At 50.9% G+C, this 12,976-nt stretch overlaps 1 protein-coding gene across 5 annotated transcripts in view; it reads right to left on the reverse strand.

Moving 5' to 3' along the window:
• kazna (kazrin, periplakin interacting protein a) overlaps window positions 1–12,976 on the reverse strand; it is a 269,814-nt gene that overhangs the window by 72,230 nt on the left and 184,608 nt on the right. For all 5 annotated transcript variants that reach the window (XR_004761391.1, XM_035381147.1, XM_035381148.1 and 2 more), the window contains exon 4: window positions 7,931–8,035. Coding sequence is in view for 4 of the 5 variants with exons in the window: in XM_035381147.1 (XP_035237038.1) it covers window positions 7,931–8,035 (105 nt within the window). In the remaining variant the exon portion in view is untranslated. The remainder of the gene's footprint in view (window positions 1–7,930; window positions 8,036–12,976) is intronic.

Below are 12,976 nucleotides of genomic sequence, written 5' to 3' on the forward strand. Positions count from 1 at the left end.
GGGGGGGGGACGGGGGAGGTTTTGATTGACAGCCTGGACTCGGCCAGCGCAGTGGGAGGACACGGTTCAGAGCAGGGAAGCATTCTCTGTGGCGAGTGCAGAACGCAGAACGCAGAGCGCAGAGCGCAGGTGTGCTACAGCCTCACCTGACAGCGTGGGAATGACCTTCAGAGTCATGGCTCTACAACCCCCCCTCCCCCTCCCCCTTCCTCCTCGTACCCTCAGTGTGCTCCACAGGTACTCTGCACTGGAGTTACTAATGCCTTTATTTTTAATGGAGACTGAAAACTACCTCAGGTCCTATTATATATCCTTCATATGTTACACAAGCAACTAGTCGTACAAATATAGATCAAACACTGAAGCTTACACATACACGCATGCTCGCACACGCGCACACACAAACACTAAACTCAAGTGTCTCATGCTTGATCCTAAATGGGCTGAGGGCATTCGTTTAAACAGGCATCAGCCCATACAATGAGCAGACACTCTGCAGTCAATCTGTCAGAAAACAAGGTCTGTTTACACAACATCTTAAAGGAGCACAGAGCTCTACAGCACACATCCTACAGAAGAACATCCCACAGAGGACACCGTGATAGCAGCCAACCAGGGTAAAGTGTGTACGTCAGTGTGTGTACGTGTGCACGCATATCTGTGTGTGTGTGTGTGCGAGTATGTGTGCGCATTCGTATCTGTGAGTGTGTGTGTGTGTGAGTATGTGTGCGCATTTGTATCTGTGTGTGTGTGGGTGTGTGTGCCTGCGTGAGTGTTTACATGTGTGTGTATCCATACATTTGTGTGTGTATTTGTGCATGTACATATGTGTGTACGCTTGTGTGTGTGTGTGTGTGTGTGTGTGTGTGCGCGTGCATGCATGTGTGTCAGTGTGCTTCCTCAGCTCCTCACCTGAGGAAGAGCAGGAACGCAGTGCACCTTCCAGCAGAGGCTGAGCGACACACACGTTCCCAGCAGCGCGCTTGTCAACAGACACAATGTGTCTGCCAATAACCCAGCGCTCAAAACACTCAGCGCTCAAACACCCAGCGCTCAATAACCCAGCGCTCAAACACCCAGCGCTCAATAACCCAGCGCTCAATAACCCAGCGCTCAAAACACTCAGCGCTCAAACACCCAGCGCTCAATAACCCAGCGCTCAAAACACTCAGCGCTCAAACACCCAGTGCTCAATAACCCAGCGCTCAAAACACTCAGCGCTCAAACACCCAGCGCTCAAAACACCCAGCGCTAAATAACCCAGCGCTCAAAACACTCAGCGCTCAAACACCCAGCGCTCAAACACCCAGCGCTCAATAACCCAGCGCTCAAACACCCAGCCATCCCGCCCCCGTCTCCGAACGCAACAGCTCGCTCTCCCTGTCATCCTCCGCGTGGCAGACTGCCCTGCAGGACCGAACGCTGGAGATAAACGATATTCATCTTCCATCGGCATCCCCCTGGAGACGGCGCCGCTGCTTTGTGAAGGCATGGGGGGTGGGGGGGTGGGGGGGGGGGGGAGGTGGGGGGGTCGCTTTTGACACGGTTGGCACATGTCAAAGCAGCTCAAATCTCAAACAGACTCACTCTCGCTCTCTCTCTCTCTCTCTGCCAACATATTTATCATCCCACGATGTTTAAAATACAGATATTTTAATGGCACCATCTGGGTTTATGTGCTGTCGGTTTTCACTGTGTGCTCACCTGTTCACTGATTACAGTATGGAACAGGTGAGCACATTGCACCTGTGATGGAACACCTCACATCTCAGCCCGGACCCCAGCAAGGTCTTTCTGGGGGCATTTGAGGGTCTATGGAAGGGGCTCACTAGGAGGGTGACTGGTGGTCCGATGCTGCTCCTTCAGTTAAAATGGCGTCATATGTTTAAAAGTGGTGGAATCCTTACAGCATACTGCAAATATTAATATCTGGTGCTTGGTACATACACCTGGTTTTACCCACTGATGATTGATTAATGAATTTCATTGATTGGCCACAGATCCCACTTCACCTGGTTTCCCTAATCAGTCCCTGATTAGAGGGGGGGAAAAGAATACCAGCAACACTATCAGCCAAGAGGGCCAGATTTGAGTCCCCCTGCCCTATAGGGTAAGAATGCACATGATTTACTCCACTCCAAACTCCGCCAAACTCCCCACACGACGACACAGCGCGACAAGGCAGCTGATAAAACCCGCGATCTCCAGACGTTCTAACCAGACGATGACGGGAGGCAACAGAGGGAATCAATGGTAGAAAAAAAACCAACGTAATTATCAGTCGCCGCATTTCCCCAAGCTCGCCGACTGTCACTTCCATTCAGCAATGATGAGCGCCTGTGTTTCCCCCACTTTGCGCCCTGCTAATCATTAATGGTTGAGGGACTATTGACGCGGGCGGGGAGGGGTTTGGGGGTTTTGGGGGGTTTGGGGGGGGGGTTCACAGTCCGAGAACTTGTGCGTCTGGTTTTGTTAACCCTGTAGCTCTTCACTCCCAGGTGTTTGGCCTGAGGCAGCCAGCATCGGATCCTGAACACTGGGAAGCACAGAGCCCCTTCACACCAGAAAGCAGTGACATTCCTGGCCTAGCACAGCTCTCGCACGAACGACTGGCTTCTCTGAAGCTTTCTCTCCCCGCACCCCGACCCCCCCCCCCCCACGCCCCCCCCGCCCCCCCGCAATTATACCGGCACGATTAAAAGGGAGACTGTTGTGCGGAACCCTGGCAGTGTCCTCTCTCATCCCCTCACCACGCAGCCGCCATCACGCCGCACGCCGCCGTGATTTATTCCCTATCTAATTACCATCGTTTGAGAGGGAGCCGAACAAGAGGGCGGGGGGGGGGGGGGCAGAGGAAGCTCTCTTTAATCTGAGGGGCTGAGAAAGCTTATCGCGTCCACACCCAATTACCCATTATCAGCCGCGTTCAGAGGCGCAGATAAGGGCTCCCTGTTCTGCCCCGGCCCGGGCTTTCATGTCCATTCTGCCTGTCAGAAAGGAACGACAGCGGCGGGCTGGACCGGGCTGGACCCGCCGCGTCCCCGTCTGCCACATCGGACCCATCAGCGGGGGTGGTCCTCTCTTCCCCTCTCTCCTCTGCTCCCTCTCTCTTGCTCTCACTCTCTCTCTCTCTCTCCCTCTCTCATTTGCTCCCTCTCTTTCCCTCTCCTTTCCTCTATCTCACTCTCTCTCTACCTCTCTACCTCTCTCTCTCTCTCTCTCCCTCTCTCATTTGCTCCCTCTCTTTCCCTCTCCTTTCCTCTATCTCACTCTCTCTCTCCCTCCCTCCCTCTCTCTCTCCCTCTCTCCCTCCCTCTCTCTCTCCCTCCCTCCCTCCCTCCCTCTCTCCTTCCCTCTCTCTCTCCCTCCCTCTCCCTCCCTCTCTCTCTCCTTCTCTCCCTCTCTCTCTCTCCCCCTCTCTCTCTCTCCCTCTCTCTCTTTCCCTTCCTCTCTCCCTCCCTCCCTCCCTCCCTCTCTCTCTACCCCTATCCCTCTCTACCTCCCTCCATCTCTCTCCCTCTCTAACTCTCCCTCCCTCCTTCTCTCTCCCTCCCTCTCTCCCTCTCTCTCTCCCCCTCTCCCCCCTCTGTCTCCCTCTCTCTCTCCCTCTCCCCCCTCTGTCTCTCTCTCTCCCTCCCTCCCTCTCTCTCTCCTTCTCTCCCTCTCTCTCTCTACCTCCCTCCCTCCCTCTCCCCCTCCCTCCCTCCCTCCCTCTCTCTCTCCCTCCCTCCCCGTCTCTCCCTCTCTCTCTCTCCCTCCCTCCCTCCCTCTGTAATCAGCACCGCAGAGCCCCGCTCCCGCCCGGGCCTCAGTGCCAGCGCCACTCAGCCGGCTGCTGGCCGCAGATCCTGTGCAGCGGCACGTCACCGCAGATTAGCCGCAAAAGAGCCTTTTAACAGCCACTCCAGCAGCCGGGAAGAAAGGTATTAGGCCCTCAATTGGACTGTCAGTTACACCACAGGAACAAAGACGTGGGAGAGAGAGGGGGAGATGTACGGAGAGAGAGAGAGATAATAAGAGAGAGAGAGGGGGAGAGGGAAAGAGAGAGAGATAATGAGAAAAAGAATGGTAAAGATAGAGAGTATGAGAGAGCAAAACAGATTGAGAGAAAAAACTGAGAGAGAAACATATAGACAGACAGATAGAGAGAAAGACAGTTATAGTGAGAGAAAGACAGATAGAAAAAGAGAAAGACAGATATAAAGGCAGATAGAGAGAAAGACAGATAGAGAAAGAGACAGACAGGTAGAAAGACAGATATAAAGGCAGATAGAGAGAAAGACGGATAGAGAAAGAGACAGACAGGTAGAAAGACAGAGCAACAGGTAGAAAGACAGATAGAGAGAGGGACAGAGTGAGAGGGGGCAGGGATGGTGTAGAGTGGTGGCAGAAAGCCAGAGTGAACTCTAGCCCAAAATCGTACAGGCTCTGGCCTCAGTCCGCTGCAGCTCCAGAGAAAATGAAAAGACGGGCCAAAACTGGGGGTCCCGGGTCTAATGCAGCCCCAGCAGGTGTGAAGAGAGACCGCGCCAGATGTGTTTGAGTCATCATCACACAGACAGAGAGCAGCACGCCAGCGGGACGTTTCGGACGCGCGGCTTTTGTTAGGCAGATCGATACGGACTACGCGGCGCTCTGTCATAACAAGAGAGAGACAAAGGAGGGCGGTTTAGAGGAAGGCTCAGCCTTTTCTCCTCGTTCACGCTCGCAACAAAGCGAGCCCACTTTGCGCTTTTGTGTGGAGCAGCACACAATGCGGGACGCCGGAGCAATCACAGCGTCATGATGCACCCCTCCCCGCCCTCCTCTCGCCGACGGGGGGAAGGCACCCCGCCCTCCTCTCACTGACGGGGGGGATGCACCCCGCCCTCCTCTCACTGACGGGGGGGATGCACCCCGCCCTCCTCTCACTGACGGGGGGGATGCACCCCGCCCTCCTCTCACTGACGGGGGGGATGCACCCCGCCCTCCTCTCGCTGACGGGGGGAAGGCGCGCATTTATCGTGATTTTGGGAGTCTGGGGAGGAAGGAGGAACACTCGGTACCTCTGTTCCCGTCCGGTCACGTGACCACCCCTGCGCCCCGACAGCCTCTCAGAGCGGGTGGGGGAATGGTGGGAGGGGTGCGTACGTCACGGGCCAAGTTCATCCCGAAAAACCGCAATTTTAATCGTCTCCTGATCTTTTGACAGGAACACAGCGGGCTGCAGAACGTGGCACGTGATTCTCCATCTCACCTCCGTCACAGACGTTTCGACTTTCTGATGCAGCACTCGAGCCCCGTGCTCAGGAAGCAGCTCACCATGGTAACAGCGAAACTCTTAACACCTCTGCAGGACTCACGTCTGCCTGCCGTTCAGTCCTCTGCCTCTGCAGCTGATGCCTCTACAATATCCACACATCTTACAGCGCCCTGGACTACATACACATACATGACCAAGGAGACCAACACCATTTTACACTGACTGAATCTGGAGCGCTCAGATGTGGTCAGCATTTGCCCTGGATAGATGGGGGGTGTTGTTGTTTCTTATGGGGGGGGGCAGATTTTATCCCTCCCCCCCCACCCACCAAACAATTGCTGGTTATAAACATGGTGGTGCATGGAGGAATACTACAGGGCAGCAGCTTAGCCTCCACACACACTCAGGAAGGACACTGGCCGGAGCCTGACCTTTGACCTTTTAAAACTTAAGCCCCGTGGTTATCAGCCTGAAGGACACCCACGGCACGGACTCTGGACAAGGACGCACTACAGCGGGCCGTTTCCTAAATAACCCCTGTCGCTGCTGCGGGCAATTAAAATTCCATCTTCCCACAGGCAACAGGAGACTGACAGAGAGAACGTGTACGGATTCAGCGCACGTCATGGCGCAGGACCACAGTGGCACTCTGCTTGCCATGTCCGGCGTCCCCTCCGGTGCAACAGCACGTGACTGCAGCAGTGTAGCTTCTCGCTCCGCACAGCGTCCGGCGCTCTCATCAGTGTGCGACTGACCCTGGTATGGCTGCCCCATGCCCCCACCACCGCCCCCACCACCACACCCCGAAGTGTGAAGGAGCAGCGTGCCTCAGATTCCACTGCGGCTCACTGGGTGTCAGGCACGTGGCTGCAGCCGTGACCCGGCCTGTGATACTGTACCTGCCTGACAGCCCCGCAGGTGTACTTCAGCAGCCTCTGTCTGAGCGCTCGGTACGAGGATGGGAGCGGCAGGGCTGGGGGGGGGGGGTGAAAGGGAAAGAGAAACGGGGCCGAGAGGGAGCCTGGGGAGTGGCCGTGATGAATTACACGATGCCTTGACACCCACATCCCGTTCCAGGGAAGCACGTGGTGATATATGAGGCCTTGGCTGCAGGAGGCAGAGGCAGAGGCGGCGTTTCCCTGAGCTAGCACATTTCAGCAGGTATAGTGCACCGACAAGCCAGCTGGCACAGCGGAGCGGGGCGTGTGTGTGTGTGTGTGTGTGTGTGTACGCGTATCTGTGTATGAGTTGGTGTGTGTCTGTGTGCGTGTGTGTGTTTGTGTGTGTGTCTGTGTGCATGAGTGTGTGTGTGTACAAATGTGTGTTTGTGTGTGTACGTGTGTGTGTGTCTGTGTGCATCAGTGTGTGTGTGTTTGTGTGTGTACGTGTGTGTGCGCTTGCGTGCGAGTGTGCGTGTGGAAAGTACAAAAACTGAGCGAAGGCCGAATAGGATGTGAATATTACTCGCCTGCCCACCTCTCTTCATCTTCATATTGGATATGTACTGTAAGACATCAGACAGCCTGTCTACACGTGCAGCTAGGAAGGTGCTGTATTCTTTATCAGGACAGCCCTGCTGTTCTTACGAACCGCACTGAGACTCATTGATGTAAAAATGAAACGCTGCACTGTTGGTACTCAGCAAAGCTTGAAAGCCGTATACATATGTAAACAGCAAATTATCTTCCTGCCTGCTTGTCCTCCCTTCACTGTACCTGTTGTGTAACTATCAGAACAGAAAACAAATGCGGCATTTTTATTTTGACGTGCCAAGATTTGGAGCGTTCAGCTTTAGTCGTGGTCGATTCACACACTTCCTGCATTAGCAAGTACGTTTTAAATTAATCTGAAGCTCAAGCGATACGCAACACGAAATGATAACCGACGCTGAACGGACTGATAATTTTCAAGAGGCAAGGTGTGCAGTCGGAGCATCTTAAGTCTACCTGCAATAATAATCAACACAAACTTTATCTTGAACATAGCGGATTAGGAGCCTTTGCGTGACGGATTTATCAGGATGTCTGCGCCGCTGGAGTCTCCCCCTACAGGATCGACTGGAACGCATCTTCCGCTACAACGCCCCACGCTCATTACTGAAACAAGCACATGCTGAGGACTCATCCACAGAAAACAATCCTTCTACAGCTGACAGGAGCACACAGCAAAAACCAAAAACAGTAAGTCAGTCTCAACCTCAAGTATTTTAGTCTAATATTTAGACTTACATTTAAAAATTCTTTTGTTAAATTAGGGAAACACATTGCCGATGAGGTGAGACAGTTTGACTCGTTTCAAGATTTGACAACGGGGTAAGAAAATTTAAGCAAACGGCAACTTTAAACAAGCTAATACTTTTTTTTACTTGAGAGAAACATTAATATTTTAAGTCTCATCACAAGATGGACTGTTCTGCAGTGCAGGGGCATGGCTGGAGTTGCTGAGTGCTCGCTGTCCCTGATCAGGTTCAGGTCAAGTGGCTTTTTGGGGGGCTTTGGGTCCGGGCTACATGCACCCTGCCCAGCAGAGCACCTCGCCCATTCCAACAGTGTCACCACCCCTCTCGATCTCTGCAGCTCCTTAACCGACCAACCGGCTCAGCGCCACCGAGCACGCTCAGTTGAGAGAGAGCGAGAGAGTGACAGAGAGAGAGAGAGAGAGAGAGATAGAGAGAGAGCAGTGGCTCACCTTTGTCTAAAGAAGAGTCCGGCGTGCTGAAGTCCATCAGGCTTGTAATGTCTGTCTTGAAGCAAATGTCTGTCACTGGCTTCTGTCTCTGGTGGACAGATGGATCTGGAAGAAAGACAATGCTGGACTTTAGACACACATATTTAAACACACTGCAGTCAAACCACACACTCTTTACATAAATGTACAGCAGGCACTGTTGTCCAGAGCTACTTGCTTAGCTCAAGCTTTGAATGTTACCTGTTACACATTTCATCTCTTTACAGAGCTGGGTATGTAAGGTGCCGAAGCAATTCAAGTGTTATGCTGTATTGAAACAAAGTTCCATCTACAGCCTTCTATAAACCCTATAGTCCTCTATCACAAGGTCCCCATTGATGACTGGTGGCCTGTAAAATGCAGAGTCTTAGTATAGATAAAAATAAGTTTGAGAGTGGTATCATGCTATTCTTCACAAAGACGATGACTAAGTAATAACAATCCGTTCAATTTATAAGTTTTTTTCAAGGACCCATAAATGCTTTATGGCATTACAGATAAGAAAAACAAAAAGACGGTAATGTTCCACAAACATTCAGTAGGTAACAGGAAAAAAAAAAAGTCAGGTTCCCATTTTGACAACTAGGGGGCACTGAATTGCAACGATCACCTTCTCTCACGAATGACTTGGAGAATGACGAGCATAATTAATGCCGACGTAATGGTGTTCAATACAACGCATTGAATCTTTGCGATGATCTACTAAAAGAACTTCAAATAAGAAACTAATTTCCACGCAAATTTAATAACTGTCTTAATAAGCACCAGTTACAATAAGAGCCAAAGGCCAGATCATTTGTGGATAATAGATGTGGATAATAGTCATCTATAATAATCAACGTTTTAAAATTCTTAGAGAAAAGACGGTTCTAGGGCTGATCTAACACCTCTTTGTGTTCTCTGATTTTATGTTGCCTCAGGCAGCTCAAATGAACAGTCGTTTCTTTAACAGTAAAGCTAAGAGATAACACATAAGTCCAGATTTTGAATTCCACTTTTCTGCTTTCTCAGGTATAAAGGCTGACATTGATTAATCTACTGACAAAACATTGGTTATAGATTTGCAGGTCTGAGTGGCACAGTAATTATTACCTTGATCAGAATAACGCCTCAGCAGGAATTGGTACAGTGAGTATCCAGCAATATGAACTGATAAACAGGAAAAACAGAAAGCTTGGCAAGGATAAAGGAAGCTGCTGTTTACAAGACAGAACACCCCACTTATATTACCCCCCTCCCCCCCCATCCAGTATTTGGATGTATTCAGGGAAACGGGCTCACTTGAACTCTCCTTCTAAGTGACAGAGGTGGAGCGGAGTACCCAGAATGCCCCTGGTGTTTTTTTTCTGCAGCTTCTCCGCCATTCCGTGTCAGGCCGCGGCTGCCCTGCCCTGCCCTGCCCACCCTCTAATGCTACTTTCAGCCGTGATTAGCCAGCAGATGCGAAGCCCGCCCCGCCCCTCGTTTCACCGACACACATCTGAATCAGCTGCTCTAATGGAGCACGGCCACAGGAAAAAAAAAACGCGGCAGATGTTTTCGTTCCGGCTCTTTCCGGCGACGGCGGGCGGGCCCGTCTCCTCCTCCGGCCCGGCTACCTGGCGCTCACGTTTTACGCTGAGCCATAACTTTAAACACAGCGCTACTATTAATACAATTAATATAGCGATAGGTTTTTTTTTTTTTACAAGGGTCTGGGAGGCCGCGGATAAAGCTTGAGTGCTCTCCTCAGGTGAGAGTTGTGGGAAATATAAAACGGGATCTATAAGTCCGCGCGGCGGTTTCTGTCTGAAAGCCGGGGGGGGGGGGGGGAGGCTCCGCGGGGAGGGAGCACGTTCGGGCGAGCGGGAGGTTCTGGAAACCGTGACGGGCCTGGGCTTCACTTCCAGGTCACTCTCCTGGATCAATGGAGCATCGGCAAATCTTTTTTTTCCCCCCTCTCTCGAGCAGGAGGCCCTTGCTGCTTTAGATCACCCACAGGCCCGAAGAGAGAAAAGCACCTTCAGATCAAAGTTGGGATTTGGACCAGTGCATAGCGCCAGTGCTGTTTACCGACTCATCAGGATCCTTTTTAAGCTCTTAAAAAGCTTAAATGATTTCCAGGGATAAAAATACATAAAGGCAATTGCACAAAGAGCATACATTTATATGTAATATCCTTTAAAAAAAGAACAGCACCGTAGGTTCTGGTGGATTGGAAAATGAAATGCAAATTCATATGGAGCACCCCTCCTCATCCCCCTCCATGTATTGCAGTGAACTTCCTTCAGTCATCATGCAGTCCTTTGCCGTGACAGGATGATCTGTGAGAGATGCCACACTTTAGCAGGTATTACAGCCTCTCTGTCCGAGTCTGTTAGGGCTTAAGAGCCTGATTACATGGAGAGGCAGCCAGTGATTGAAAGCAAAAAGGCTGGGATCGGACAGGAAGTGTGTGCAAGCGGATGCTGGCTTATGCTGCTGTCCCCTTACAGAGAGCAGACACCGGGCAATGCTGCTGATCCCTTACAGAGAGCAGACACCAGCTAATGCTGCTGATCCTTAACAGAGAGCAGACACTGGGTAAAGCTGCTGATCCCTAACAGAGAGCAGACACTGGGTAATACTACTGAGCCCTTACAAAGAGCAGACACCGGCTAATGCTGCTGATCCCTTACAGAGAGCAGACACTGGGTAATGCTGCTGTTCCCTTACAGAGAGCAGGCACTGGGTAATACTGCTGTTCCCTTACAGAGAGCAGGCACTGGGTAATGCTGCTGTTCCCTTACAGAGAGCAGGCACTGGGTAATGCTGCTGTTCCCTTACAGAGAGCAGGCACTGGGTAATGCTGCTGTTCCCTTACAGAGAGCAGACACTGGGTAATGCTGCTGTTCCCTTACAGAGAGCAGACACTGGGTAATGCTGCTGTTCCCTTACAGAGAGCAGACACTGGGTAATGCTGCTGTTCCCTTACAGAGAGCAGACACCGGCTAATGCTGCTGATCCCTAACAGAAGAGCAGACATCAGGTAATGCTGCTGATCTCTAACAGAGAGGAGACACCAGGTAATGCTACTGATCCCTAACAGGGAGCAGACACTGGGTAATGCTGCTGATCTATAAGTGTTTTTTGCCGGAAGCACAACTGGGTTCTGGGTGAGGATATCACACCTGCTGGATATCTGGGTAACTGTTCTCCTGATCACGTGTCAGTACGGGACCTTCAGCCAGCGTTAGTTTCAGTATGCCCAGTGGAAACCATCTGCTTAATGGGGATGAAAGTCGCAAGGACAAGCGTTGACTGTTCCACACTCTTCCCTCTGTATGCAGTGAGAAATGCACAAGTGCTCTGCCAGTAAGTGGACAAAAGACTTTATCTCAGTGCAGAGGGCGGTTGTCACTAGGCTTGACGCACGGCTGGTAATTGAGGCTGGGGAAAACCATAATCTATAGTGCGGTCCAGAAGAATGCACATACCTCTGGTCCCAATACAGCTCTGAACATTACTCTTAACAGCAGAACCCACGAGGACCCCCCTGTGTGCCCACATAGAGGCTGAAGGAGGACAAATAATGCCATTTAGCACTTGTCCCAGAGAGGAAAGGTTTGGAATCACAGACTTGTATTTCTCTTCTGTAGACCACGGACACCTGGATACTCAGGTACTGCTCTCAAAGGTGAAGCAACAGCCTGTCCTTCACTGCTTCTCATAGCTGAAATTCTTTTGCCATTTTTGTATGCAGCAACCGTCACGAGCCATCAATGCTCCCAAGGACAGAAAAGTAAGTCAAAAACAAACGTTGAACAGTTAGCAGTAATTTGAAATTCGGAAAAGAAACGTACATTCACAGGACCATAATGGTTTTCAATTTATATTGAAAAATAGAAAAGAGAGATACTGTGTGGGTTAGAAGATGAAGGAACATGATTTAATATCCACTCTCTCTGTCACCATGCCTATTGAAGGCACATGCGCGCGCGCACGCACACCCCCACACACACACACACACACACACACACACACACACCGCATGCACGCATGCACACACGCACACCCACACACACACACACACCGCATGCACGCACACGCACACCCACACACACACACACACACACCGCATGCACGCACACACGCACACGCACACCCACCCACACACACACACACACACACACCCACACACACACACACCGGGGCGCGGATAACAGATGAATTCTTATTCAAACCTAAACTGCGGGCCATCTTATTCATCATGTTATTTTGGATGGATTATTTTGGCTGAAGGATGGCAGAGTCATCTTCCCCTCTCTCCCCTCCGCTGCACTGCAGCAATATTAACCTGAGAAGATTCATCTCGCCTTTTTCTTTTTCAGTCGACGCTGTGACTTTCCACCGCCGGGCCTTGGCGCAGATAAGCAGTTTCGGCGCGCACGGTAAGGCACGCTATATCCGCAAACACAAAGCGCATTCACAACGCATGCATCACAAATGGAAAGCCAGTGTTAGAGAAAAAATAAAGCCCCATTTTCCAATTCCAGTCTGATCTGTTCCTGAGACGCGCATACATATACACAGTGAAATGGAACAGAGACAATTTTACTTATCTCTCCAACTGCCTATTGATTTCAATCCTTTTGTGTGTGAAATCAATCAAAGTGCCGGAGCAGGATTGCCTATGCCTGCTCAGAGAGATTTAACCTGCAAAACATTCCTAAAGAAAATCAAATAAAAAGTCCCCTTCGCATTACTTGGCATTCTACAAATGTAACTGATTAAATGGTTTAATTAACACACTAAAAAATTATTTTAATTTAGTCTTGTAAGGTAGTTTCAAAACTGACAGTACTGCTGTTTTCTTCGTCTTCTTTCTACCGGATAGTTAACTGATTGATTAATGCCGCTGATTGGCCGTAGATCCCACCAGCTGTCCCAGTTCTAAATCAGTCTCTGACTATGGGGGAAGAATGGACACCACAGGAGCACTGCCCTTTAACTAAGAGACCTGAGTCTCCCTGTCTTAAGTGCATGAGG

The sequence above is a fragment of the Anguilla anguilla genome, chromosome 11 (assembly GCF_013347855.1).
Source record: "Anguilla anguilla isolate fAngAng1 chromosome 11, fAngAng1.pri, whole genome shotgun sequence".
Taxonomy (NCBI): Eukaryota; Metazoa; Chordata; class Actinopteri; order Anguilliformes; family Anguillidae; genus Anguilla; species Anguilla anguilla.